At 37.6% G+C, this 26,426-nt stretch overlaps 1 protein-coding gene across 12 annotated transcripts in view; it reads left to right on the top strand.

The window, feature by feature from the left end:
- The window catches only part of LOC149086538 (S1 RNA-binding domain-containing protein 1), a 542,948-nt gene that overhangs the window by 155,628 nt on the left and 360,894 nt on the right, over positions 1-26,426 (top strand). For all 12 annotated transcript variants that reach the window (XM_089256006.1, XM_089256010.1, XM_089256008.1 and 9 more), the window contains one exon: positions 16,188-16,284. In XM_089256006.1, coding sequence (XP_089112132.1) covers positions 16,188-16,284 — 97 coding nt within the window. The remainder of the gene's footprint in view (positions 1-16,187; positions 16,285-26,426) is intronic.

Here is a 26,426-nt window from a genome sequence, read left to right on the forward strand (position 1 = left end):
TCATCTGGACTTGGTAGGTCCGTTACCTCCATCTAACGGGTTCACTTATTTACTCACCTGTGTGGACCGTTTCACCAGATGGCCTGAGGCAATTCCGATAGAAGACATCTCGGCTGAAACAGTCGCTCGAACTTTTGTTGAGCAATGGATTGCTCGATTTGGGACCCCATCCACTATCACTACCGACCAAGGACGCCAGTTCCAGCCCTCCCTCTTCTCTTGCTTGTCGAAATTATTGGGTGTTAAACAAATTTGCACGACCCCATACCATCCTGCCAGCAACAGACTAGTGGAGCGTTTCCAACCATCATTGAAGCAGTCGATTCGATTCCACAATGATCATCGATGGACCGAGACACTGCCGCTTGTTCTTCTGGGTTTGCAAGCAGCCTTCAAAGAAGATATACAGTGCTCCACTGCAGAGATGGTGTACGGTTCCCCAATCAGACTACCAGCCGAATTCCTCAATCCAACACCTAAATCAGAGGAAGATACATCAGGCTTCATCCTTTGACTGCAAGAAAATATGCAAAAGCTGACACCAGTGCCAACATCATCTCACTCAAAACCAACGACCTTCGTGCGCCGCGATGGGGTGAAAAAACCTTTACAGCAAGCATACGATGGACCCTTCAAAGTGCTCAGACATTCTGAGAAACGTTTCACCATCGACCGAGGAACTAGAGAAACCACAATCAGTGTAGACAAGCTAAAGCCTGCCTTCACATTATTGGAGGAAAACTGTTCATCAACAACCGAAGCAACAGATACAACGGCAGATCCTCTTCTACACACATAGACTATACCAAGTCCGACTCAAACCACAACAACACGTTCGGGTAGGTGCGTACGTTTCAACCCTGTACAGCAACTCATATGTGTAATCAGAAACCGTACCGTTGGTACTTGGGGGGGGGGAGTAGTGTGGTGTATATCTAGTGCGGCCTAGAAACAACAAATAGTAGATTCAGTAGTGCCAAGAAGAGACAGAAAGAGAGATGAATCTAGCAACACAAGGTGTGGACACTTTTGGCCAGACCACGCGGTACTGATAGGACGCTCTTCCGTCGCTTTACTTTAAACATGTAATTGTTCTTCTATTATGTTAAATTAAAAAAAGGTTATAGTAGTTATATAAAGAACAGGCTGGCTTGAGTTCTTTTCCAACTCCGACAAACACCAATACTACATTCTGCTACAATTTTGACAATTTTCTTCTCATTTGCTACATATTGCTATAAAAATGCAGAAATTCTTTAATTCTGCACCATCTTGCACCACAAACAAAATTTTCCAAAATGCATCATAATGGAAGCTTACTTTTCGATGATGCCATTTTTCCTTGCAATTTTATTTCTTGGGGGCCGTAAATGGAATTAGCCAGCATCTATAACCGATTTTCAATCTCTCGTTTTGCTTCCAAGTTTTCTATTATTCATTTTCTACTATTCTTTCTCTTGATTTGTCATTTCCTTTTACACCATTCACCAGCATGTCTAGTGTTCAATGGAAAATAGTTTGCAGCTGCACATTTGTGGTGGAGTTTCGCCAACGTTTGGCGTAAAAAGTGACTACGCAGGTTACGCGCGCCAAGCGACAGAAAAAAGGAAAAAGATTCAGTGATTACGAGTGGGTGTAAATAACATGATGTTTTTTTGTGTGTGTGCATTTTTGTAAATAAATTAATTTGGTAATTATGACAAGTCGTCTTTTAATCAGAGTGGAGTCAGATGAGCGTTATCAAATCAACTCGGTCGACATCCCAAATGTGGTGACCCAGTGTGGAATGACGCAAGGACATTAATTGGCACATGGCTGAATAAAGGTAGTCCGGATTCGTATGTTCACTTTCTCGTGTGTCCTCTGGGGTGTTAAAAGTGCAATTCCGTTTGCATTGGTATTGAAGTTTACACGCTGATAATGCCGGATCCGAAACCTGGAAATTCAGGAGATGAGAAAGTTGAATCACAATGTGGTCGTGTGTCTGTCAAAGTACCAAATTTTTGGCCAAACAATGTGCTATTTTTTGTTCAATTAGAGTCCAGTTTCAGGGTGTCTGGTATTACTGTTGAGCAGACAAAATTTGACACATTAGTTGCTTCGTTAGACACTGAAACACTGTCACATGTTACTGACGTCATTTGCAATCCCCCGTCAGATCAGCCTTATTCTCAACTAAAAGCCTGTTTGCTTTCAGAATTTGAAATTTCTCACACGAAAAAAATTCAAACATTACTTGAGGATGTTGAGTTAGGGGATCGCTCACCCTCAATGTTGTTAAGGCAAATGAGAGATCTCAGCGAAGGTCACGTTGATGATAATTTTTTGAAAAATTTATGGTTGCATAGATTGCCGATCACAGTGCAAACCGTCCTGGCCATTAGTTCTGAAAATTTGGACAAATTGGCACAGATGGCAGATAAAATTTGCGAATGCACTGCTGTCTCGGTTGTTTCCATAAATGCCTCCCATTTGACTGCTAGTAAAAGTGATGAAAGTGCAACACTAGTTGATCTCAAACATCAGGTAAATGAATTAACAAAACAAGTAGAGAATTTGACAGAGTTGAGTCACCGTCGAACAAACAATAATCGAGGTCGATATCGCTCTAATTCTAGAAATCGTAATGCAGTAAAAAAAGAAAATTGGCTTTGTTGGTACCATTTTCGATTTGGAGAAAAGGCAACTAAGTGCGTTTCGCCCTGTTCCTATGGGTCACAAAACGAGTCAAGCCAGCAGAAGTAGCTGCGGCTTCTGGGAATTTGGTTTTAAGTCGCAGGCTGTACGTGAAAGATCGCTTAAATAAGTCTGAATATTTGGTAGATACTGGTAGCGATGTTCCATGTTATCCCAGATCATTTATGAGTAAAGAAACTGCTGTTAGCACATTTAATCTCTATGCTGCGAATGGGACATGTATAAAAACATATGGTGTCAAATTGCTCACTTTAGATTTAGGATTACGCCGTACTTTGCAGTGGCCATTTATCGTTGCTGATGTCAGCAAACCCATTATAGGAGCTGATTTTTTACAGCATTTTGGTTTGCTTATTGACATTAAAAAACGAAACTTAATTGACCCCTTGACAAATCTTGTCTCTCATGGTCGTGCTGGTTTATGTGACATTCAGGCAGTAAAAACAGTTTCGGACAAATCTGGGTATGCCGATCTTTTGCTCAAGTATAAAGAGATCACGCAGTTAAATACTGCACCTCAAAATACTGTAAAGCATAACACGTTACATTTTATACCTACCGTAGGCCCTCCTGTTTCAGCCAAAGCACGCAGATTAAATCCTACGCAGTTGAATATAGCCAAGCAAGAATTCGATTATATGCTAGATAAGGGTGTTTGCGGGCCTTCAAAAAGTAATTGGGCCAGCCCTTTACACATGGTTCCCAAGGGTTCTTCTGACTGGCGACCCTCGGTTGACTACAGAACTCTGAACCGCATTACGGTACCAGATAAGTACCCTGTACCACACATTCACGATTTCTCGCATATGCTCAATGGAAAGTGCATATTTTCTAAAATTGATTTGGTTCGCGCCTACCACCAAATTCCAGTTAATCCACCTGATATACCCAAGACCGCCATCATGACACCATTTGGGTTATTTGAATTTCCATTTCTAAATTTTGGCCTCTGTTCAGCAGCACAAACTTTCCAAAGATTTATCAATGATGTTATGCGGGGTTTGGACTATGTTTTTTCATACATTGACGATATTTTGGTTGCTAGTGAGAATCCGGAGCAGCATAGGCAGCATTTGGAAGAAATTTTTAAGCGTTTTTTGGAATATGGTATTGTCATTAACGAATCTAAATGTGAATTTGGCAAAGAAAAAATTGAATTTTTAGGTCACACAATCCATCAAAATGGTTGTTGTCCTACTAAAGAAAAAGTTGATGCAATCTTGAATTTTCCAAAACCTAGTGATATTAGCCAACTGAGATGATTTTCGGGGATGATAAATTTCTATCACCATTTCATTCCAGACAGTGCGGTCATTCTTGCACCCTTAAATAAGTTACTGGTTGGGGCAAAAAAAAATGACAAGCGGAAAATTTAATGGAATTCGGACTTAGACACAGCTTTCGAAAAAGCAAAAAATGCCATGGCTGAGGCAACTTTATTGTACCATCCTTCAGCAAATGCTAAAATGGCTTTGGTCACTGATTGTAGTGGTTTTGCGATGGGTGCTGTATTACATGAAGTAACACCTGATGGCCCAAAACCTCTTGGATATTTTTCAAAAAAGCTGTCACCTGCACAATGCAATTATTCAGCTTATGATAGGAAATTGCTTGCTGCATATTCAGCAATTCAGTATTTTAGGTATTTGTTAGAGGCTAGGCCCTTTACTTTATTTGTGGACCATAAACCCCTCATATTTGCATTTCAGCAAAAACAGGATAAATGCTCACCTCGTAGGCTTAGGCAGCTTGACTTCATTTCGCAGTTTACCACAGATATTCAGTATTTACCAGGTAAAAGTAATATTGTAGCGGATAGTTTATCCCACATTTGTGAAATCCAATTTTCCTCATTAGCAGACATGCAGTTATGGAGCAAAATGCAATCTGAAGATGAGGAAATGAAAAATATCCTGGATGGTAATATTGATTGTAGTGTAGAATTAACGAAACTGGGGATGCCTGCATCCGATATTCACCTCTATTGTGATAGTTCTACTGGGGAAAATAGATTTTATGTCCTTCAAACCTTAAGAAAAAAAGTGTTAGAACAGGTGCATGGCTTATCTCATGCTGGCATCAAGGCCACTAAATAATTAATCAATAGCCGTTATTTTTGGCCTAATCAAAACAAAGACATAACTGTTTGGTGTAGAGCATGTGTGCTATGTCAGAAAACCAAGGTGCATAAGCATACAAAGTCGCCTTTGACAAAATTTTTAGTCCCCGGTGAACGTTTTTCACATGTTCATATAGACTTGATAGGACCACTTCCATGGTTTCCGTTACTGTCTAACGATGGTAGATAGATTCACGAGATGGCCCGAGGTAGTGCCACTATCCGACATGACGGCTGAAAGTGTCGCCAGAGCGTTGGTACATGGGTGGATTGCACGATTTGGTACACCTCAGAGGGTAACATGCGACAGGGGTGGACAATTTGAATCTGGTCTTTTTCAGGCTCTTTCCCGAATGCTTGGCATACAAATTGCAAGGACCGCTGCATATACGCCACAGTGCAATGCAATGGTGGAAAGGTTCCATAGGCCACTCAAGCAAGCATTGATGTGTCATATGATAAAACAGGTCCTGGAAAGCCTTGACTCAGACTGGTATGAAGCTCTCCCATTGGTTCCTCTTGGGTTAAGGTCAGCATATAGAAGTGACCTGGATGTCTCGACAGCCCAGCTGACTTATGGTTCCTCACTTCGTCTTCCTGGTCAGCTGTACGACGATCAGCCATTGTCTAACCCTCCCGACTACATTGCCCAATTGCAAAGGATCATCAGCTCTCTGAAACCAACGAATCCTGTGCGGCATGGACTTCCAAAGATCTACGTCCCAAAGGAGCTCACCACCTGCACTCATGTCTTCATCCGCCGTGGTCCCTTCAAGAAGTCTCTCCAGTGCCCGTACGAAGGTCCATTCCGTGTTGTGCATAGATTGACCAAGGACTTCGTGGTGGAAGTAAACGACGAAGAAAAGGTGGTCAACATCGACAGATTGAAGCGGGCATTTTTGCTGTTGGATAAAGCCGTTCAGGATGACTCATCACATTCCAGTGATAAGAACAAAACTTACATCTCCTGATACGGTCGTAAAGTTCGGTTTCATCACACAAATGAAGTGTGAGACTGGCGGGGGAGTTGTGTGGCATAAAAACGCCAACGTTTGGCATAAAAAGTGACTACGCAGGTTACGCGCGCCAAGCGACGGGAAAAAGGAAAAAGATTCAGTGATTACGAGTGGGTGTAAATAACATGATGTTTTTTCGTGTGTGTGCATTTTTGTTTAATATATACCCAAAGAAAAATTTTCTTTGGGTATATGGTAGACACTCTGATAAGGTAACAAACAAGCTAGCATCCCTCACAGCTACAGTGACCATTTTTGCCACATCATTATCATATTCTGCATATCTAGGCTAATTGTATTGCGATCTACAGTTTATAACCGATTCCAAAACAGACGCAGTTCCAGAGGACGGTGATGGCCCCTTCCAAGATCTGAATACTACTATGAGAAAAATTGGTCTGTATCATAAAATATGAGATGATCTAACAAATCTATAAAGTAAATTGCCCTGGACCTATCCTTTTTTTAACGGTCATCCCACGCAGGTTTTTAGATGGAGCAATTATACCAACAGCTATGGGCATCCACATCTGGGAATGTGGTTTGCCTAGGTTGTTATTTTCTATAGACACCCAGGTTACAATTCTTCACGGGTCCGTTTATTTAAAAAATATATAATAGCCCCTATGCAATCACGTGAAAGAGCAGGGAAGGCTTGAGACAAAATTCTCCCCTGTGCAAGACATCATTCTGGTGCCCCCTGTGGCATATAAGCTGCATGATAAAAATTATCTGGGGGAAACTTGCAGATTTTTGTATATGCTCGGAGTAATATGGCGAGAGATCAGGGGCAGATCTATCAGGGGCAATGTTGGGAGGGATGTTTCCCCCTTACATTGTAGCGACCATACGTCCCACATTGTCCCGTATTTTTGGGTTCAGTCGTGGTATTCTTTTTTTTAGGAAAATGCCCAGTTTTTTCCGTTTTTTAGTCTCAAGTTTTCTTGAATTTGTTATTTAATCAAAAATATTGATAAAAGTAATTTCAATGAATTTATTGAATGCAATATTATATTCACATTTCACTTGGGGGATGATCAGGGTGACCCCCCCCCCCCCATAGGTCCGTGCCTGTGAGAGATAACATAGGCAGTTTGGTTATTAAAGCTGTTATTGTGGGCGTACTTACTTCACAAACTTACACATATTTATTGTATACTATCTTCAGTTGTGTTCAAGCTAGATGAAATGAATCATAAATTACAATTGTTTTTTTAATTATTCCATCCCATACAGTCATAATTTGAAATTTGCAGAAAAAATTTTCATTCTCATTTTTGATTTGAAAGATATACGTATAGCAACACTTGAACACATAACAAGTGCAACACTTATGTGAATTATCTTTTCGTTCCCCCCCCCCTTTTGAAACCAATTACAACTTTGGTCTAGACCAATGATTCCCAACGTGGGCGTTAGTGCCCCCTTGGGGGCGTTTGGATGTTCCAGGGGAGCAGTAGAAGCTACTGGTATAACATAAGATCTTATGGGTTGGATTGTGTTGGGGGGCAATAGAAGAAAAAAATTTCTGAAGGGACTGATGGGATGAAAAAGGTTGGGAAACTATGGTCTAGACCAGTGGTTCTCAACCTTTTTTTGTCCATGGCCCCCTTTCAACCATTTCTCATTTCTGTGGCCCCCTTGCGAACATGAAAAATTTTGTACCCCCCCCCCCCTTCCCCTGTTTTCTCATTAGAAGATAGTTATTCCAAAGTTGCCTGAAGTGTAAATATTTTTTAATTTAATTTCATTAATTTTTAATTCATGAAAATAACGAAAAAGCAAAATGAACAGAATACACACAAAAAAAAAAATAGAATACATTATTTTTAATCAATGTAAACTCTGGACTGGAAGACGATACAATGTCATCAAGTTATTGTACTGGATGAAATTTGTATTATTTCCAAATTTTTTGTGTTCCAAGTTTTCTTTTTGTGTAAAAGATTATGATTTCATTGAGAAATGTCAGTTGTAGCTTCTAAAACACGCATTCTTGGAATGATAAAACGGCAAAAACTGGTAGCAAGCAGTTTTGTTAATTTTATTCTCTTCATGCGGATAAAAGTAGTAATGAGGGAGTAGCCACACAAATGAATCACAAGTGAAAAGTTCAACCTTTCACATCGTTTTCAACAATAATACATGTACTAAGGATATAGGTTCATGTTGTAGTCCTGCTATGAATTTGAAAAAATGAACTAAAGTACGTGTGAAAAATTTTTAAATATTTTTTTGAACCATTTATTCCAGAGAAATCGTGTACGCAGTGGCAAAACTGGTTGTGTGAACATAATGATGATTCATTATCAGGATTTTAAGGCCATCCGAAAATATAAATAATCAGATTCTCAAATAAGAAAATTATCAGTTTGTTAACTTCAATTTCGAAACGGTGAAAATCTGATTTTTTCGTTGGATGACAAGTTACCTTTGGCCAAGTAGCTTTTTGGTTCATAATGTGGCCGCTCTCTTGCAGGCAGATGAAGCAACGTGTGAGTTGGCTTAAACACAACACAATATTTCACATAACAGTCCGCACTATATTTAATATACAGGGCGCAAAGGTAACAGGGCATATGACATTTTACTGGCGAACCATTGGTCCTAGAGGCATACTTCCAGTTGGAAAAAGTACCCAAATAATATGCAGTACACAGATATTTCATTCATATTGCCAGGGGTTGCATAATTATCAAAATAAAAATGTTAACTTTTTATATGGACACCCTGTGTCCCAAAACCCAGTTGGAAAGTTGTTTCCCTGTCTCCAACAAAGAAATTCAACATTTCTAAGTGCAATATTCCGTGAGATATTCGAAGAAAGTTGGAGGAAAAAAACAGCATTAGATGCAAGGAAACCATTTTCTCGCATTTAACACTGTTTTTTCCCCAAATTTCCTCAATTTTTCAAATTCACGTATCTCTGTGAATATTGCACTTAGAAACGTGAAATTATTTTAGGCATCGGGAAAGACAGAGCAACAACTTTGGGTTTTTTGGCACACAGGGACGATATAAAAAGTTTTTTTTAAATTTCATAACTATAGAACCCCTTACAACATAAATGACATGTCTGAGTTGGACACGTGATTCGGATTTTTTTTTAGTTGGAAGTATGTCTCTAAGACCAGTTGCTCTCAACCGGTTCTCAGAACTTCCCAGGGGCTCCGCGACCACTCGAGGATAATAAAATAAATCAATAAATTTGATAAACAAAAAAAAAAAAAAAAAAGGGGGCCCAAAGGGTACCGCAATATAAATAATATAGAAAAAAGGGCTCCGCCATAGAAATTATAAACTGAAAAGGGCTCAGAAAGTTAGAAAAGGTTGAGAACCGCTGCTCTAAGACTAACGAAATGCAGTCGACTCCCGTTTTAACGAATACCGTTATAACGGGAAAAATATTTTAACGAAAACTTTTCTATTCCCCTGGATAAGTTTACATAGGAACAACATAAAAATCTGGAATTCCTTTGTAACAAAATTTTGTTATTAAGCAGTGATTTCTCCTGTCTCTTGGAGTTCATTATAATATGGTTTGACTGTATTCCCCCCCCCCCCCACTCTCCCAAAAAAAAAAAAATCTGACATTTTTGCACTAAAGTAATTGAACTTCGGCAATTTGATCTGATAACAGTCTTTTTTACTTTTATAAATTTTGGAAGGAAACAAAAGGAAGAAAGGGTGGGGAGAAAAAAAAGGAAAATGGCCAGGAGGGGCTTGGTTGTGTGTAAATGCCTCGAAATTTCACTTTTGCAAAAGGGGATACAAAGCTCACTCTCAGTTTTATGACAAAGTTTCACATTTATGAGACGTTTGACTACGGTCACGATTAATCTCTATATATAGGTTTCAATATTAAAGTATTTCATTTATATGAAGCATAATTTCAATTATTTGGCATTTTCATTTTGATTCGAACTCCAAATCTTTGGCGTTTAGACATCATTTCCAGCTGTCAAATCCACGCAGTTTTTGCAGATTGTGAAAACGCGTCGCTGAATTGGTTTTGGATGCATATTATCAACACTGAAAACCATAAATTTTAGGTTGGCAGATGCAAAGAGACGCATTGTGAGAGGGTTATGGACATTTCAAAGTGAAGACTTACGTGAGAATTTATTGCACTTTTCTGAGAAATCAGCAGACCCAGTGAGTCTCAAATAAACAGATTTAAATAGCTTTAAATGTGGTCATACGCCCTTTTAGAATTTTTTTTCTAATGTCCACAATATTGTTCTTGCAGGATAGGAAAATTTCATTGAAATTATTTGGGATGTTGCAGGCCAGCAGCAGGCTTAAGTAGTAGGGCTGTTAATAGGAAGCTTTACAGTATCAATTAAAAAAACTTTAAAGATGTGGTGTCGATCTTAGAGGAAGTCCCAATACATTATCTTCTTGGATTGCATATAGACACCAATCAGCAAACCAAATGACGTTAAGACCGTCTTAAATATGTTCAAAATTACGTTTTTCCTGTTAAATTGAAAGGAATGGCATATGAACACTTGCGATTGAAACAACAGTAATTTTATGCATTTACAGTTTCTTAAGTTATACCGCACAATGAAGTTTTAAATAATTAAATTATGCGGGTATTTTTTCTCATGTATGATTTGGTCTCTTGGAGTTCGTTATAACTGGTTTCGACTTCATTTCTTTTCATCAGAGGCAATGGATTGGCACCCCCCCCCCCCCCCACCCATCAAAATTCATAAAAAAATAACCCTAGAGCAATCATTCTTTATTCAATTTTTATAAATATATTCCCACTCAGTGCCTACTGCAGATAGCTTTGTGCTAAACTAAATGGCTATCCGTCTGTAATTGCATGAAAACGATGGGGTTTTTTTTACAAGCTTTCATTTTTCACCCATCTACTTCTTGGATTACACTTACTACCAGCATTCAAAAGAATGTCAATGAATGGTCAACATATCTCTGTCAGCTTTTTTTATGGCAGCCCTCTTTGAATGAAAAGTCTTTGAACACACACAATTTTTGATCTTTACAGTTACTCCATTTTGCTGAAACTTCTATAGTTTGTGTCAGGGCCTACTGTCACCCCCAAGTCGTAAAACCATCGAGATTACATGCAACACTTTTTTTATTTCCTTCCTCATGTTAATATTACTTGAATGGGGGAAAAATTGCTAAAAAGATATTCTATGCACACATTTTGTTTGAAATTAATTTTTTTTAGTCAGAGTGACTAAAAAATATTTAATTTCACAAACTTTTTTCTTTCTCTTCGGGGCCCCCGTATCAGTAGCCGTGGCTCCCCTTTTGCGAGATTTTATCCGTGGCCCCCCTGAAATATCCTAGGGCCCACCTGGAGCCATATGGCGCCCGGTTGAGAACCACTGGTCTAGACTATAATTTCCCAACCTTTTTTGCTCCCATCCCCTGCCCCCCCCCCCCAACGCAATCTCTAATCCATAAGATACTATGTTATACTCATAGCTTCTACCATCTCGGGGGCGTTAATGCCAAGTTGGGAATCACTGGTCTGTTAAAGATGTTGGAAAATAAAACACATGGCGCAAAGTGAAAACAGATGTACTCGAGTTGAATTTTTTTTGTGAAAGTAGAATAGTTTTATTTTAATTTATTATAGTTGAATCATTATTTTATAGTTTTTATTTCTGTAGTTTAAATTAAAAATAATTCAAGTCTAGTTTTTAATCACAATTTTTTTTCTAATTCTAATTAGAGAATTACTAATAAATATTCTAAGAATGACCCAGGAAAAGAAGCCATCACAAAGTATGTCAAATCAAATTGAAGTAATATAATCAAGAGCAAACTCAAAGAGAAACACATAATTTTAAATATGAAATGGGTAAACTTTGGTAAAAAAAGCAAGATCAAACATTCAAACTGAGGAGAACAAACGCACTACTTAGACTTGCATCAGTGGCAAAACAAGAAAAACAATAATTACTTCTCAAATGAGTGTAGTGTCTCTTCTGTAGTGATTTTATTTTTAATTAGTGATTATATCAAGCCTACAAGCTAAATCTAAAACACTCATTTTCAAAGTATTTTTGAAATCTGAAACGTCATCTGTACGGGTGAAGTCTCTCAAAAAATTTTTGATTTTAAAATTTAAAAAAAATATATTTATTTCTTGTAGAAGATGTCTATGTATTTTGTACCTTGTAGGGGGGGGGGGCACCCCCTTCTTCTGAGCTGGAAATACAAATTTTTCTTGAGGTAAAGTGTAATCTTGTGTATGTTATATATTGCATATATGTATATAAAAACTGTATTTTATTTACTGCCAAAAATTTAAAGTGCTACAAAACTGATAAATGCTACTACTAAGACAACATTTTTGCTGCTATAAAAATAATTTTTGGTGCTACAAAAATCTAATTTTCATTTTACACTCCTGGATTTATTACAATACTAGTTATAATACCCGGCACTGCCCGGGTTTTCTTCAATGAGGCTTTTTTGGATCACATGATATCTCCCTCTCTTTTTCTTGAGGGACTTACAAACCGTGTCCAAGTTAACCAATATGGCGACCTGCGTGATTCATGAAATAAACAAATCTAGATTTACACAGAAACGTAGAAATGAATATATATTTTTCTTTTTTTAAGGGGCGCTAGGTATTTCGATCCCCCCCCCCCCTGAACTTCAAGTTATCCATCTGTCTGTTCCATCTTCCAAAAATCCTTAGTTAAAGCTGTGGAATTTTTTCGATCCACTTTTCACGGGCTCATAACTAATTTTAAAATATCCTAACCCACATGAATTTATGCAAATAAATATCAAAAGAGACAATATGGAGACATTAATTTTCATACTTGAGAAGATATAAATGAAATCAATGATATTTCTCGAATATCCAACTCTAAAGTATAGGTTTGCTAATTACTTCATATTTAATCTCCTGGGCTTCGTATATCTCTAAGCGAACTGAATATTTCAAAAATCGAGAATTGAATACAATTTTTAAAATTATTGATGGGGCGGAAAATCCCACTAATTTCCGCATTTCTACAGTAAAATTGACAATTTTAGCACTGATTTCTATGAAGTACCCTTAATCACCCTTTTCCTGACTCTCAAAGCGATGCTGATGATGATTATGGCGTCTATTCAAAAAGCCTCATTACTGAGAGTATATTGAAAATGTGGCAAACCATTATAAAGACATAAACTATTATACATATACTAACAGGATTAAAGAAGTGACAAACCGTTGTAAAGGCATATACACGTCTGAAACGCATTGCTAGGGAACCACGGTAACCAAAGTAAACGTTCGGAAAGTGATTGTTGAGGCCCAAAAACCATTGTTGCCGGGCAGTTTTTTGCCCATTTGGGGCATTTGCCCTGGGCTGACGAAATTTTAAAGTAGCCTATCGTTCAAGTCGGGTCCCATTTGGTATATATGCAAAATTTGGCGACGATCGATCTAAAATTGTAGATTTGTATAGAGAACATACACACACACAGACAGACAGACAGAAAATCAATTTTATATATATATATTAAGTTATTTACATTTTTTTGAACTTTTAACCCCCAAAGCAGAATATGTTGTACGTCGCAGAACAATCACCACTACTGCAGAACAATTTCAGAAAGAATTTTAGGAAAAGAGATTTTTTTGCATAGAAAACGCTCTAAATGAATTTCTACCATAGAACAATTGCAGTCAGCTGAGGACTTGTTGCAGAACAATAAAAAGCATTCTACTTTGGGGCTCTTAACCAGTTGAAGGAGCAAACATAAATACAACAATTTTTAGAGTTCTTAACTTTAGTAAATATTGCACATAAATTGATTAGCTCTGACTGATATGTCTGTCTGTTAGACGAGGTTCACCACGTTTCCATCTCAACGTCTCTTTTTTTCAATGGCACGAGTATCATTGGCATGTGTCTCAGGTGGTGGAGGTTTATGACGGCATCAGCTCAGCCCTGCTGAACTATATACGACCAAGTTTCCGGACAGGTTGGTGGGCCAGAAAGACGTCTAGCTCACCATCATGCTCGTGCTATTTGAATATGGCTGACAGGAACATGAGCCAGAGGTGGCCCTAAGCAGCACCTCCTAGAGATAGAAAGCCTCTGCACTGTTTGCCATAAATTTCATTCAGACTACCTAGCAAGTTTGCCACATTTTGAAACACAGCATCCTATTTCGTTTCTTCTTATTTTGGCGTAGAATCTTCCTGATTGGCATGATTGGATGTGGGGCCTTGTAATCTTCGAAATGTACTAGTAACTGAGGATTTTTGCCTCAAAATTTGCATTTGAATATGCTCTCCCAAGCCAAGGCATGATGTTTGAACCTGGGACCATGACGGTAACCTTCACGGTGGCAGATCAGCATCTTACCACCATACCACTCTGGGGTAAAAGCTTCCTTCCACTGAATCTTGAGATATGGAAGCTTTTATGTGCTGGAAAAACTCTCATTTTTAATCACAGAAGCACTGAACAAATCAGAAAATAACAACCATTCATTCAGCTCACCCAAGAAGGTTGGCAGCATCAGCTCTCAATTCCATTTCATTCGAATGGATGAGAATCCTCTTAGTGCGATGTATTCTCCTTACATTGATTCTCTAATCAACAGCTCCAGCTCAGTAACTCTGTCTGAGGAACAACTTGGATTCCTCGAATTTTTCAACATCTGTGTCCTTGCATTCACTGATGATTGCAGCGAATACTTCTAAAGCCAACTCTTTTATATCGCTCAGCTTTTTAGCATAGACAGTCAACTCACTGGTGGATTCCAGTGAGGTTGAGTATTCACTCTATAATTTTGATTCTAGTCGCGAAAGTGGAGACTTCAAATGCTTTTGTGAGAGATAACATAGCCACACTAGAATTGAAAGTAATTGCTCACTCGATCTCACTTCACGGAAAGTATTTCTCAGCTCCAGTTCTCAACAAACCAAGAATTTGTAAATGATATTAAGCACAGAGCAAGTTGAACTCTATTAAAAATAATTTAAAAAAGCTTCAATAAACACAAAATAAAAAATGATGGATTTACATCATAGGAACAAATACTGGAAGAGGAAAAATGCAGCACGTGTGTGGAGTATCGGTGGGTAGCACAACATAAACATAAAAAGCCTAGAGCCAAACAGCTTTGACTTGCGATTCCTGTGGTGTTGCCACCAAGAGAAATGAAATAATAATTATATATCCTGGGGAGACACCACAGCGCCATCATGTGGAGGGCACTACACTGCTTTTCCAACAGATACCCTTTACGTTAGAAGTTCCCTAAGCAATACTAACGTGGGTATTTCAAGTTCAAGTGTTTTTCTGTCACTATCCCTTCATCTACTTGTTACTCTTGATGTATCTATATTCGTTCGTTTCAATATATCAATGCTTCACTGATTGTTTCAAAATGAAATCTTTCAAGCTTAGGTCATCAATATTTATCATTACATGACACACAATATTCATTGATATATTATGTTCATGCTTTCTGTAAGAAGTACCTTAGCTTACTTGCGATTAAATTCTTGGCCTCTCTTTCCCATGAACTGTTGAAGTCTGTGGAAAAGCTACAATGTTGAGAAGGTTCCTGAAAAAGGAAACCTTCCTTTTACCCACAGAATCAACTTAAAAAAAATAATTGTAGGTGTAGTTTCTGCCCATTAATTTTGAATTCACACCACTCTCTGATTACGACTTTGAACATACGTTGTTTTCCTTCAGAAATCAATGTAGATCTCAAGTGAGAGAATAGCCAGTCTTGATTGTCAAAATATTGAAGAGCTATTGCTGTTGACCAAGTGAACGTGTTAAAAATTCCAGTAGCAACAGCTACTTGATCCCTTTCTTTGCCTTTAGCAAATCTATAATTCAAGTACTGTATCCCACTTTCGATATTGCTTCTCTGTCTGTTGAAAGCACTGTCATCCATGCCATGAAGTTGCACACAGAGGAAAATTAGTGTTTGTCCTTTCAAATTAGTGTTAATATCACTACATCTGCTATTTTTCCATTTTCTTTTCTAAGGGTTTCCAGTGAATGGGTTTTTCTCTTTGAATATGAAAATTCACTTGTATCAGAAAAATATTTCTTTTGGATAATTAGAGTGCTGTGAAAGTTAAAAAAACATAATGCAAGATAATGCTTCACAATGCCTCTTGCTATTGCAGCTTTATCTCCTTTATTGCTTTATACATCTTAAAGATGCAAAACAAAACACTTCTGGTCTTTAACCACACCATTGAGAGCCCAGATCCCCTCCCCCTTTCCTGATCCCCAATTCTGAGAAAATTCTGTAGTTAAATCTTACGTCTGTGAAATTTCATAATTTCTCTTCATTTGTTTTTATGAAAGTGTTTTTTCCCCCCATAGAAATATCAAGTAAAGCAAGAGTGAAGAAAGGTATTGCCTATATTATAGCGGATTATGTTGCTAAAGATCAGAAAACACTGGATTATGTTCATCAGCAGTGAGTATATTATACAGGGTGTCCGAGAAAGATCTTCATTATTCTTAAAACAAAAATATGAAAGGGTGAAATGAAATGCAGTTTGCGACAAAAGAATGAAGAAATCTTTCTTTTGTCACAAACTGCATTTAATTTCACTTTTTTGTATTTTTATTATTAATTTGTGGAATAAAAAATATCTTTCCCAGACACCCTATGTAATAGGTATGCATGGGTTGAATTTTTAATAGTGGTAATGATGCTATATCCAGGAAATGTTGTTTATACCATAGGTAAGTTATATGCATATCTTTCCTAAGAGCAAATCAACTCGTTCTCCCTCTTGTTTGCGCATGCACAGTGGTAACAGGAACAGAGCAGTTGTTATGAATGAGCCAACCGAAATAAAATTGCAATGTTTTTAAAGCAAGACCAGAGGAGCTGGTAAAAAAGCTGAGGCTGCTAGATGTCTCGAAGCACATGACAGTACCAACGGGGACTACAAGAGGCTTTCAGTGTGCATCTACATTATTTATTAAATTTACTGATTTAATTTGTTGTACTGGAGAGGCAGCAGAGTCCCTGGGAAGTGCACACGGAGCCCTCACCTAACAGTAGCCAGGTAAGTAAGCCTTTGGAGAAAGACACATAACTATTATTATCATCAACTATACCCTCTGCTTTGTTCCAAAGGAAATAAGCAAGGATCAAAATGTTTCAGACATGCAGTCTGGTCATTCTTCTGTAAGTGGCGAAGACATGCAGACTGCATTCGTGTTAGTGGAGACGATTGGAACTTAACGATTCGTTAATTCGCCCACAATAGATGACTTATGCCTTCAACTGCAACATCCTGAAAGACCTTTTGAGATCAAAATGACACGCTGCAGCAAGAGCTGTCTCTGATTAGTTTAGTTACTTGGGCTAAGATGTGTTCTACCACCCTGCATACTCTCTGGGTTTAAGTCCCTGCAACTTCAACCCGATGGAACCATTTCAGGAGATTCAGTTCCGAACAGTTGCAGATGTTCTTCAGGAAATAGATCCCTCACTTCGTACCATCCAGAGATTAGTCATGCCAAGGCAGCATTCAAAATCATTGGTGGTCTGAGACCACCGAGAAAAAAATTGTGGTAATCCACGAGACCAGTAGCATAAAACATCCCTCCTCCCCCCTCAGTGATGCATTGATCATGGAAGAATCTCCTATGAGAGATTCACTTATCTGTTTTATATTGTCTCTTGTCTCAGTCATTTAAATATCAAATTATATATGGTTATTAGTGTGTGTGAAAAATATTTGGATAGCCCGGTCTCTGCAGAAATCAAATTCATTGAACTAAAAAAAAAAAAATTGATGAGCGAAACATGATTTTGATAAGCGCAGACCTCGCAGCACTCCTATTTGTCTTATTTTTTTTATAAATGTCCCCCTATTTTCCTACTTTCGCCGCAATCGTCCTTTTTTACCCCTATTCTGAAACCTGAAACCTTGATTAGTGGAACCGGGGTGCCAACTGCAATTGCATACAGTGCATACCCCCGTGTCGTGTCCCTTCCAATCCAAGACAGTAGTGCACATGGTTTCATATGGGTGGTAGATTATAGTGTGAAATTCCTTAGAATTTCAAGGGCCTCAATTAAGAGGAGGTTATTACCCAGAATCTTGTTGAATAATGAGTAGGGTAACTCATTTATAGATTGCAAACAATCATGATTTGATAGTGACGGTGATACTACCAGATAATAATATTATAATAAAATATAAATGAAATTCAGATATATTTTTATATACATATTTATACAATACATCCAATTGAGTGACCAATCAAAAACTTATCAGGGCCAATACTGTTATTCAACACTAATACATGAAATCACACAAGTATATGAATATTACTTATTAAGAATTGCACTATTTTATACAGAATTATATAATGAATACACAATTACAGCAATAAAAAGGAGAGATGCAAAAAGCAATGGAAAATATTATGAACAAATTTACTTACTTATTTACACAACTCATCAAGAGACATGGGGGGGCATTGCTCCCCCAGCATCAAAGGTGAAGTCGACTGATCTAATGTATATATGTATAGATGAATCAACATCATCATCATCTTGCCCCCCCCCAGCAATAATGACCGTGCCCCCCTAGACTTCCAAGTCTATCTCCGCCTATGCCAAGAGAGAACAATTCTTTCTCATACTGACGCAATATCCCTCAACTCACAGTCCAGTCAGTTGAGGTCTATCCATTTTTAGAGAGTTCTTCAGTCTTTTGAGTCGTAAAAACTGATCCTCAGGGTAATTTGAGATGTTTCTTAGATGTTCATATTCAGAGTTGTCTAATCTCTCGAAGAATTTCCTTGATATCTTCTGAATGAATTTATACACAGTAGGAATTTTTATATCCTTTCTTATGTGCTTATTTCGTACAAACCAACTTGCATTAAGTAGGTGTCACAAAGTCTTGTTCTGATATCTTTCAAAACGCACTAAATTTTCAGTATTACCATACAACCAAATTGGTGCAGCATATGTAAAAATGGGTCTTATTGCCATTTTGTACAGGTGTATTCTGTTCTTAACAGTTAGAGCAGATCTTCTTGTGCACAACCTTTTTATCAACTGCTTGGCTATATCTGCTTTAACGATGACTTCATTACAATGTTTTTTGAAGCATAGCGTTTTATCAATAGTAATGCCAAGAGGATAACTTTTGGAAGTTATCCACATAAATACTGTTTTGTTAGCATTTAGTTCAACTCTGCTATTTTCACACCATTCTTCTACTAAATGGAGAAGCTCTTGTAAATTGCTAAGTGCTTCAGCAGGTTTTTTGTTGGTAGAAATAATCATGACGTCATCATCATATAATGCTGTGATACCTACAGGAGCAATAGGAAAGTCCATCATATGCAGATTATGTAAATGGGGCCCAAGAACGCTGCCTTGGGCGATTGAAGATCTGATTGTTTTTGTAGAGGATACACAATTGTTGATTTTAACTGAAAAAGTTCTAGAATGGAGATAGTGACGCACAAATTTTATGATATCGTATTGAAAATTTTTCAGAATTAATTTGTAGATAAGCCCCTTATGCCACACCTTATCAAAGCTTTTCTTTAAATCCAGGAAGGCAACAGCTGCAGTGTTTTTATATATTCTAGCCTGTTGTAGGGTTTCAATAACTCTTAATAGTTGGGTAGAAGTTGAATGTTCTTCTCTGAAACCATGCTGTTCAGGACCCAGAATGGAATTTTCAGTAACAAATTTATTAATTCTTGTTGCAATGATTCTTTCAAACAATTTTCCCAGCGTACTCAGAAGAGATATTGGCCACCAATTATTAGAAAAATGTAAGTCTTGTCTAAGCTTTGGAATGACTTTGACAATTGCATGTTTCCAATTAATTGGAAAGTATTTTAATTCCATGAGTTTGTTAAAGATCTTGACAATATATGCTATAAAATTCTCAGGAAGATGCTTGAGTGCTTTGTTGGTAATTAAATCATGTCCAGCTGCCTTTTTAGTTTTTAAGTGTTTGATGATTGTTTTCAGTTCATCAGTATCAGTGGGGATACAGTGACACGGTATTATCTGAGGGTGGATTGTTGAAATATCTATTGATTGTAAGCCTAACATGCTCAACTCTGAAATTTTATTTATTTGTATTAGGCGAAAATTGCAGCTCAAAGGCATCAGCAAACACTTCAGCTTTATCTTTATCCGTATAGACCAGCCCATTTGGTCCATGAATTGCAGGCATTCTGTTAGTCTTATTTTTACAGGAGTTGTATATTTTGAAGAAGTAACCATCTTCACAGTTATCTTCCTCAATAAAGTTGATAAATCTTTGAATAGTAAATTCTTTAATTTAATTTCTGCTCTAGTAACTCTTCCTAGATTAATATACCTTTCCTTGTGATCAGGATCCTGAGATCTTTGCCCCATTTTCTTCTTGCTTTATTTTTCTTTCGAATAAGATCTCTTAAGTATTTTGGCAAGGCAAGAGGATTATCGAAAGATTTATTCTTAGATGAGTTTTCTATTGTATTTCTTATTGTTGAAGTAGTTGTATTAATTTCTTCTTCAATTTCAATTGCATAATTACTGACTTCACTGGGTGTATTCAACTCAGTTAATTTTTGTTTGAAGAGAGGCCAGTTAGTGATCTTTCTACTATTGGTATTTACAGGAACTTCAAAATTGATTTCTATGCAAATAGGATCATGATCAGAAGTGAAGGCTGAGAAAACATCAACAGAAATAGGGATATTAAGATTTTTGGTTATTGAAATATCAAGAACATCAGGTAAAAAGTTTGTATTGTCTGGATAATGTGTTGGTCTATCAGTTCCATAGGTAGTTATATTATTATGTCTGCAGTATTGTTCTAAGAATCTACCTGCTTGATTTCTTCTGGTAGAGTTCCATAATGGTGATTTGGCATTCATATCTCCAGAGAGTTTTGCTGGGCATGAGCAATTGAAAAAGAAGTCTAATAATTGTCTGTCGAAATTGTTATCCTGAGGTTTATAAATAACTCCTATTCTTATCTTGGAGTTATTGTTTCTATGAATTTCTATAGCCACTGCTTCACAACTTCTAGAGTCTGGAAGATCAATAATATCATAATTAATGTGTCTTTTGATATATATGGCAACTCCTCCTCCTCGATCGAATCTTCCATCTCATTGTATACAGTCGAAGTTTGCGACTTTAGCTTGATAGCAAGATTTTAGAAATGTCTCACCAACAAGCACTGCATCAATATTTTCATTTTCGAGGACTTAAGGAAATTCATGTAGATCATTAAAAATACTTCTGGCATTCCAGGCAATCGTTTTGAGATATTTAACATTATAGATGTAATTATTATCCATTAATGTTGTTTGTGAGTAGCTTCATGGAGGCATCCATGAAGGTATCAAAAAATATATTATACTTTTCTTGATTTGTTTTGGCCATTAATATACGTTTGAAGCAGTCTCTCATAAGAATTATAATTTCTTGAATTGGAAAGCGAGTAGCTTCAGCCGAAAATGCATCATTATCATCTACAGTTCTACTGGAAATAGAGTAATTATGTTCACTAGTAGTAGTTTCATTAGAGACATGTCATATTGTTTATTTTTGTTCTTCCCATAGTAGTACGTTAAGGCTTAGGAGCTGTAGCGTTGTTAGTTGTAGAGGCAGGGACGCCGGAACATATTTGCTCGTATTGCCAAAGCAATAATAATCATTTCTATGGTATTGCTCAGCAATACCAATCATTTAGTGCCCGGAAGTTCAGGCAAAATGTCCTTTTTTGTCTATTTTCAAACTTTTTTAGTAAAAATTCCTTTTTTGAAATTTTCGTGCCGTAAATGCCTATTTCAACATAGTTTCTAGTTTATTAGCGAATTTCAGAGGCCATAATCTGTAAAACTTGGGTATTTTGGGCATTAAAAACTTCAAAAAATTCTCATTATTTTTAAAATTTTCCAACTTTCAGTACAAATTATTGTCAGAAAGTCCCACCCCCACTTCCAGCCTATTTCACGTAAATAAATGATCTGAGAGACTGGTGTTGCCATGCATTAACTTTGCTTTGGCCAGATCGTGTTAGATGTGAATGATTTTGTTTCAGATGAACGCAGCCCGTGCTAGAAAAGCAGAGGAAAACGAAGTTTTTGTTTCTCTCCAGCACGCTTTACAGAATGTCTCGGCCAGGCATTGGACTGCGTTGTATGTGCATAGCTGGCTGATGGCTGTTCCAAGAGGTCATGAATTGACGTCATGGCTCACACAAGGCAGAGTAGGAGCAGACAGGGCCAATGGTGTTTTGATTTTATTTTTTGTATAATAAATGCACTGCAAATAACCATGGCTATTTATTAAGCATACATACAGCATTTAATATTTGATTAAATTGACCAGAGTGGCCCTCAGGGGCGTTTGACAGATACGACCACACAGGGCCTCGCGCTTGAAGGGGCCCTGTATTCATTGGCGTACGCAAAGGGGGTTTTGGGGTTCTCTTTCCCCCCCCCCCCCTCGAGCCAAAAGATTATAGTGTTATTTTGCAGAAAAAAAACGAAACGATTTCTACAGTACAGCAACACCCAATAATCCTGCCCCCCCCCCACACACACACACACACACAAGCGTAGGGCGTAGGACTGACAGTGATCCAGCCCTGGGGCCCAAGATAATTAACATTGTTTTTTGTTTCCATGCTAAAAAATTCACTATGGGGGCCCACCAAAGATTCCAGTTTAAGAGGGCCCCTGCTTCAGGATGTGGGGACCATATAAATACTTACTAAAAAGTTAGACTAGAAGCTATGGTGTGGCAAATTTTTCAACTTGTACTTGATTGTAACCCAGCTGCATATAGCAGGGACCTTTTATCGCTGTTCCTGTGTAATTCTTTTTGTCTCATAGATAGATAAATTATGAAAGTAATGAATTATGAAGTAATCACAAATTTGCACTGTTGGAATTACGAAACCATGGCCTCCACTAGGGTCGGGTTGAGAGGTTCCAGCCTGGGGACACAGGACAATTTTTAATTATCGCAGAAATGAGAAACTTTGCCTGGTTTAAATTGTATAAATTCTTAATTATTTTTTTGTTTAATTTAAATGCTTTTTGAAAGTTAGTAACTCATATTTTTTCTGGGAGAAATTCCTTGCGCTCCTTTTCTGCCCCCTCCAAAGGTCAATTCGAGTAGGGAGTGTTTAATCCCCCCTCTTGAGCAGACATTAATGGATTTTTTTGCAAGTTATTTTTTGAGTTAAAACACTTTTGGGAATTTTAAAAAAATTAGACGAACCTAACAAATAATAAGAAAAATTGAAAAGTTTTTGAGAGATCAACTTCACAAAATGTCTGGTCTTGTAAACGCTAAAATTAGAGGCGAGAGATTGACGAGATATTTCGTTACTTCCGCTTAAAGGGTTGAATATACGGCGTGTATTTCATTAATTTAATAATTTATCTATTAATACTATTAATTGTATTCAAAATTTATTGATTATATACAGTCATAGGTGTACGCAGAATTTTCTCGGGGGGGGGGGGGGGTTTCAGATTTTTTACCTTCTGAGAGTGGTGGGGGGGTTACTTTTTTCCCTGCAAAATAACACTATAATCTTGGCTCCCCTCTGCGTACGCCAATGATTACAGTTTATAAAGTGCATGCTTCTATAGTGATGAAAATTTCTTATACATGCCAAATTCAGTACAGAAGTGTGATGTGCTTCAACCTTATTCTACTTCCGGGGTCCCGGGAAATGAGTTCAGATTCCAGGGAAATTCCCGGTTGAATTCTAGGTGCGAGATCGTGGAAAAACTGAATCCCAGGAGAGAAAACCTAGTGGGGACTTGGGATCCACCTTTCCCTGCAATATAAGAAAATGGCCGATATGTACGGGATGACAGTTAATTCTATTCTGTCGCTTTGGTCGTCCTCTCACGGAAGGAATTTCTGGCTACGGCACTTGATAGTATGTGGCATAAGAATTTTTTTTTCTTGTCAGTTTCTAAATCCTTAATTTTAGGTTTTCATTTTTTCCTTTATTTATAAATGATTTTTTCTTGATGCCTATTTTACTTCAATCATAAAAAGTCTATCTAGATAGATAGACTTACTAGATAGACTACTAGATAGATAGACTTACTAGATAGATAGACATAAAAAGTCTATCTAGATAGATAGACTTTTTATGATTGAAGTAAAATTACTATCCTTTGAAGCCTTACATTTTAATTTCTTAAACGAGTGAACAAATTTTCTGAACAAATGTATTCAATTCGAAGGAGCTTATCAGAGCCATTGCCAGAAATTCTTTTGGAGGAGGTTTAAAGTGACAGAACAATAGATTTTTCTTTGCCCTTTTCTAATATGTTGGGGACGAAACCGGACCTCCCAGTTTCCCTCTCGCCACGGCCTTGCAGCTGCTGTCCGTGATTGTCTTTTGCCGACGGCTATCCATGCACAAAAAAGCATGCACCCAAACCCCAATTGGTGACAAGTATCTTTCTTGCCCCTAGGTCGGCGTTATGGAATATTTGAACTCAGTAATTGTATTGCAATGCCTTTTTTACAAAGTAAAGAGTGCCGCTAATCAGTATGGGATTGGTGACTGTTGCTCATATATCTTGCCTATTTTCTTGGAAGTATTTGGTGACTGTATAGCAAAAAAAAACCTACATTGCTGCTGTTGTTGAAAACATGTTCCTTTATTTTGTTTGGACTTTCCCTGCCCAGTAGCATGCATTATTTGTAGCCGTATTCAAGCCGAGATTATAGCGTTATTTTGCAGGAAAAAACGTAACCGAGAAAATTCTGCGTACGCCTATGCGTATATACGAGACTCAAGCGCGTACGCAGGAGAGAGAAGGTGCGGCAATGCATTGTTCTTTCAGAAATTATTAAGGGGACTCGGCCCCTTTACAAAATTTACTGGGGGGGGGGGGGCTCAAATTGCCTCAGCCTCTGGGTTGCGGTGAATATGACATCAGTCATTTTCCGACATGTTTTATCTCTTTTCCAGCTGCTCTGTCCAAAATTGACAAAGAAGACATCAGTGCAAACTACTATGAGTTTTCGAGTTTATTGAGCTTCACTATACTCCCCGCTGTTGTTGTCCTCTAATTGTCTTGGTTCTATTCAAGACTGTCTCAAAACATGGACCCTTGGGCAAAGTGTTGTTCTAGAGCAGCGCCTCTCAAACTTTTTGACTCACGGAGCCCTTTCTGGTATCTAATTCCCGTGTTAGGCCTACTTTCTATTTATTCATCAAAGTTACTGACTTATTTTTATTATTTAAAAATGTTTATAATGATTTTTTTTCAAATTTACTGGTTTTTTTAAATTTCTTCTAGCGTCCGCAGAGCCCCTGGGAGTCCACACAGAGCACCGGTTGAAAACCGCTGTTCTAGAGGTTCCGTACTTACCTAGAAGTAACAGCTTACAGCAGGGGTCTTCAATTTTTTAGACATGATGGATCAATTTAAACTTCCCATGAAGCCCACAAACCACCAAATCTTGTGATTTAGTGACATCTAAAGGCCTGTTTACACGACGCAAGCGCTTTAGTTGGTAACTTAATTTTTAGTTGCCAAGTACGATACAATGTATGCAGACGATAAGGGCCGTTTACACGGCTTTAGTTGACAAGTGCGCAAGTGCAGAAGTGATTTAGTTGGTAAGTCAGATAAGAACGGTTCTATTTTTTCCGGTTAAGTAGACCTATGCGCATGCGCCAGTGGGCGTGACCTGCCGCGCTGGAGGGGTCTTTTTGCTCTCTCACGGAGGGGTTTATTTTGATTTCAAGCGTGAACCTGTTCATACTCCGTCGTCTCCTGAAGTTTCGCTAGAATTCCGCCGAAATATTGGATGGTGAGGTGGCCAGAGGACACAAGCTTCAAGTTTATTGAAAAATATCTTCGCCATGAATGTTTGTTGAACTATAGAAATGGAAATTACCTTGTTCAAACAAGCTAAAATTATTCGATGTTGGGAAAAGCTATGGAATATTCTGTCGACGTGATGTCAGGAGTTATATATTTTTGAACCTTCAATTTTTTTTATCTGGTGGGGAGGATTTATATATTAAAAACTGGAGAGGGGGGTTTCGAATATTTCTCTCGTCCAGAACGAATTTGCTGCCATTGTTGTAAAAATACATGATCAAATATTTAACATAAAGATGTCATCTCTATAGATCAAATTAAAAAATAATAATGATTTCGAAAATTTGGAAATAATTTTTGTTTAATGAATTTTTATTATTTAATTTTTAACCCTCAGAATTTCCTACGAATGCCAAGAATCTTCTCCAGTATTTTCGGCTTCCATAATTCATAATTATCTCCTCTTTAACATCGATTAAAATATCATATAATCGATATTTACAACTTAGAGGAGAAATAGAGAAATCTTATATTTCTTCTCGATGACTTACTTAAGTTTATAATATGTTGTGTGTTCTTTTTTCCCCTGTGGCGTCATCTCTCACCCCCTTGCGTGGGTGGCAGAGGCGAAAAAAGGGGACAAGCGAACTGTTTCCCTTGCGTGACCTACTTCTTGCTCAGTGTGTTGCTCTCGCGCAAGTGAGAAAAAAATTTCTCCTTTTTTATTATGTGGATTTAATATTGTTAACCTAT

Source organism: Pholcus phalangioides, unplaced genomic scaffold, assembly GCF_987345545.1.
Source record: "Pholcus phalangioides strain wild (caught in Gottingen) unplaced genomic scaffold, Ppha-v1.0 ptg000004l_1, whole genome shotgun sequence".
Lineage (NCBI taxonomy): Eukaryota > Metazoa > Arthropoda > Arachnida > Araneae > Pholcidae > Pholcus > Pholcus phalangioides.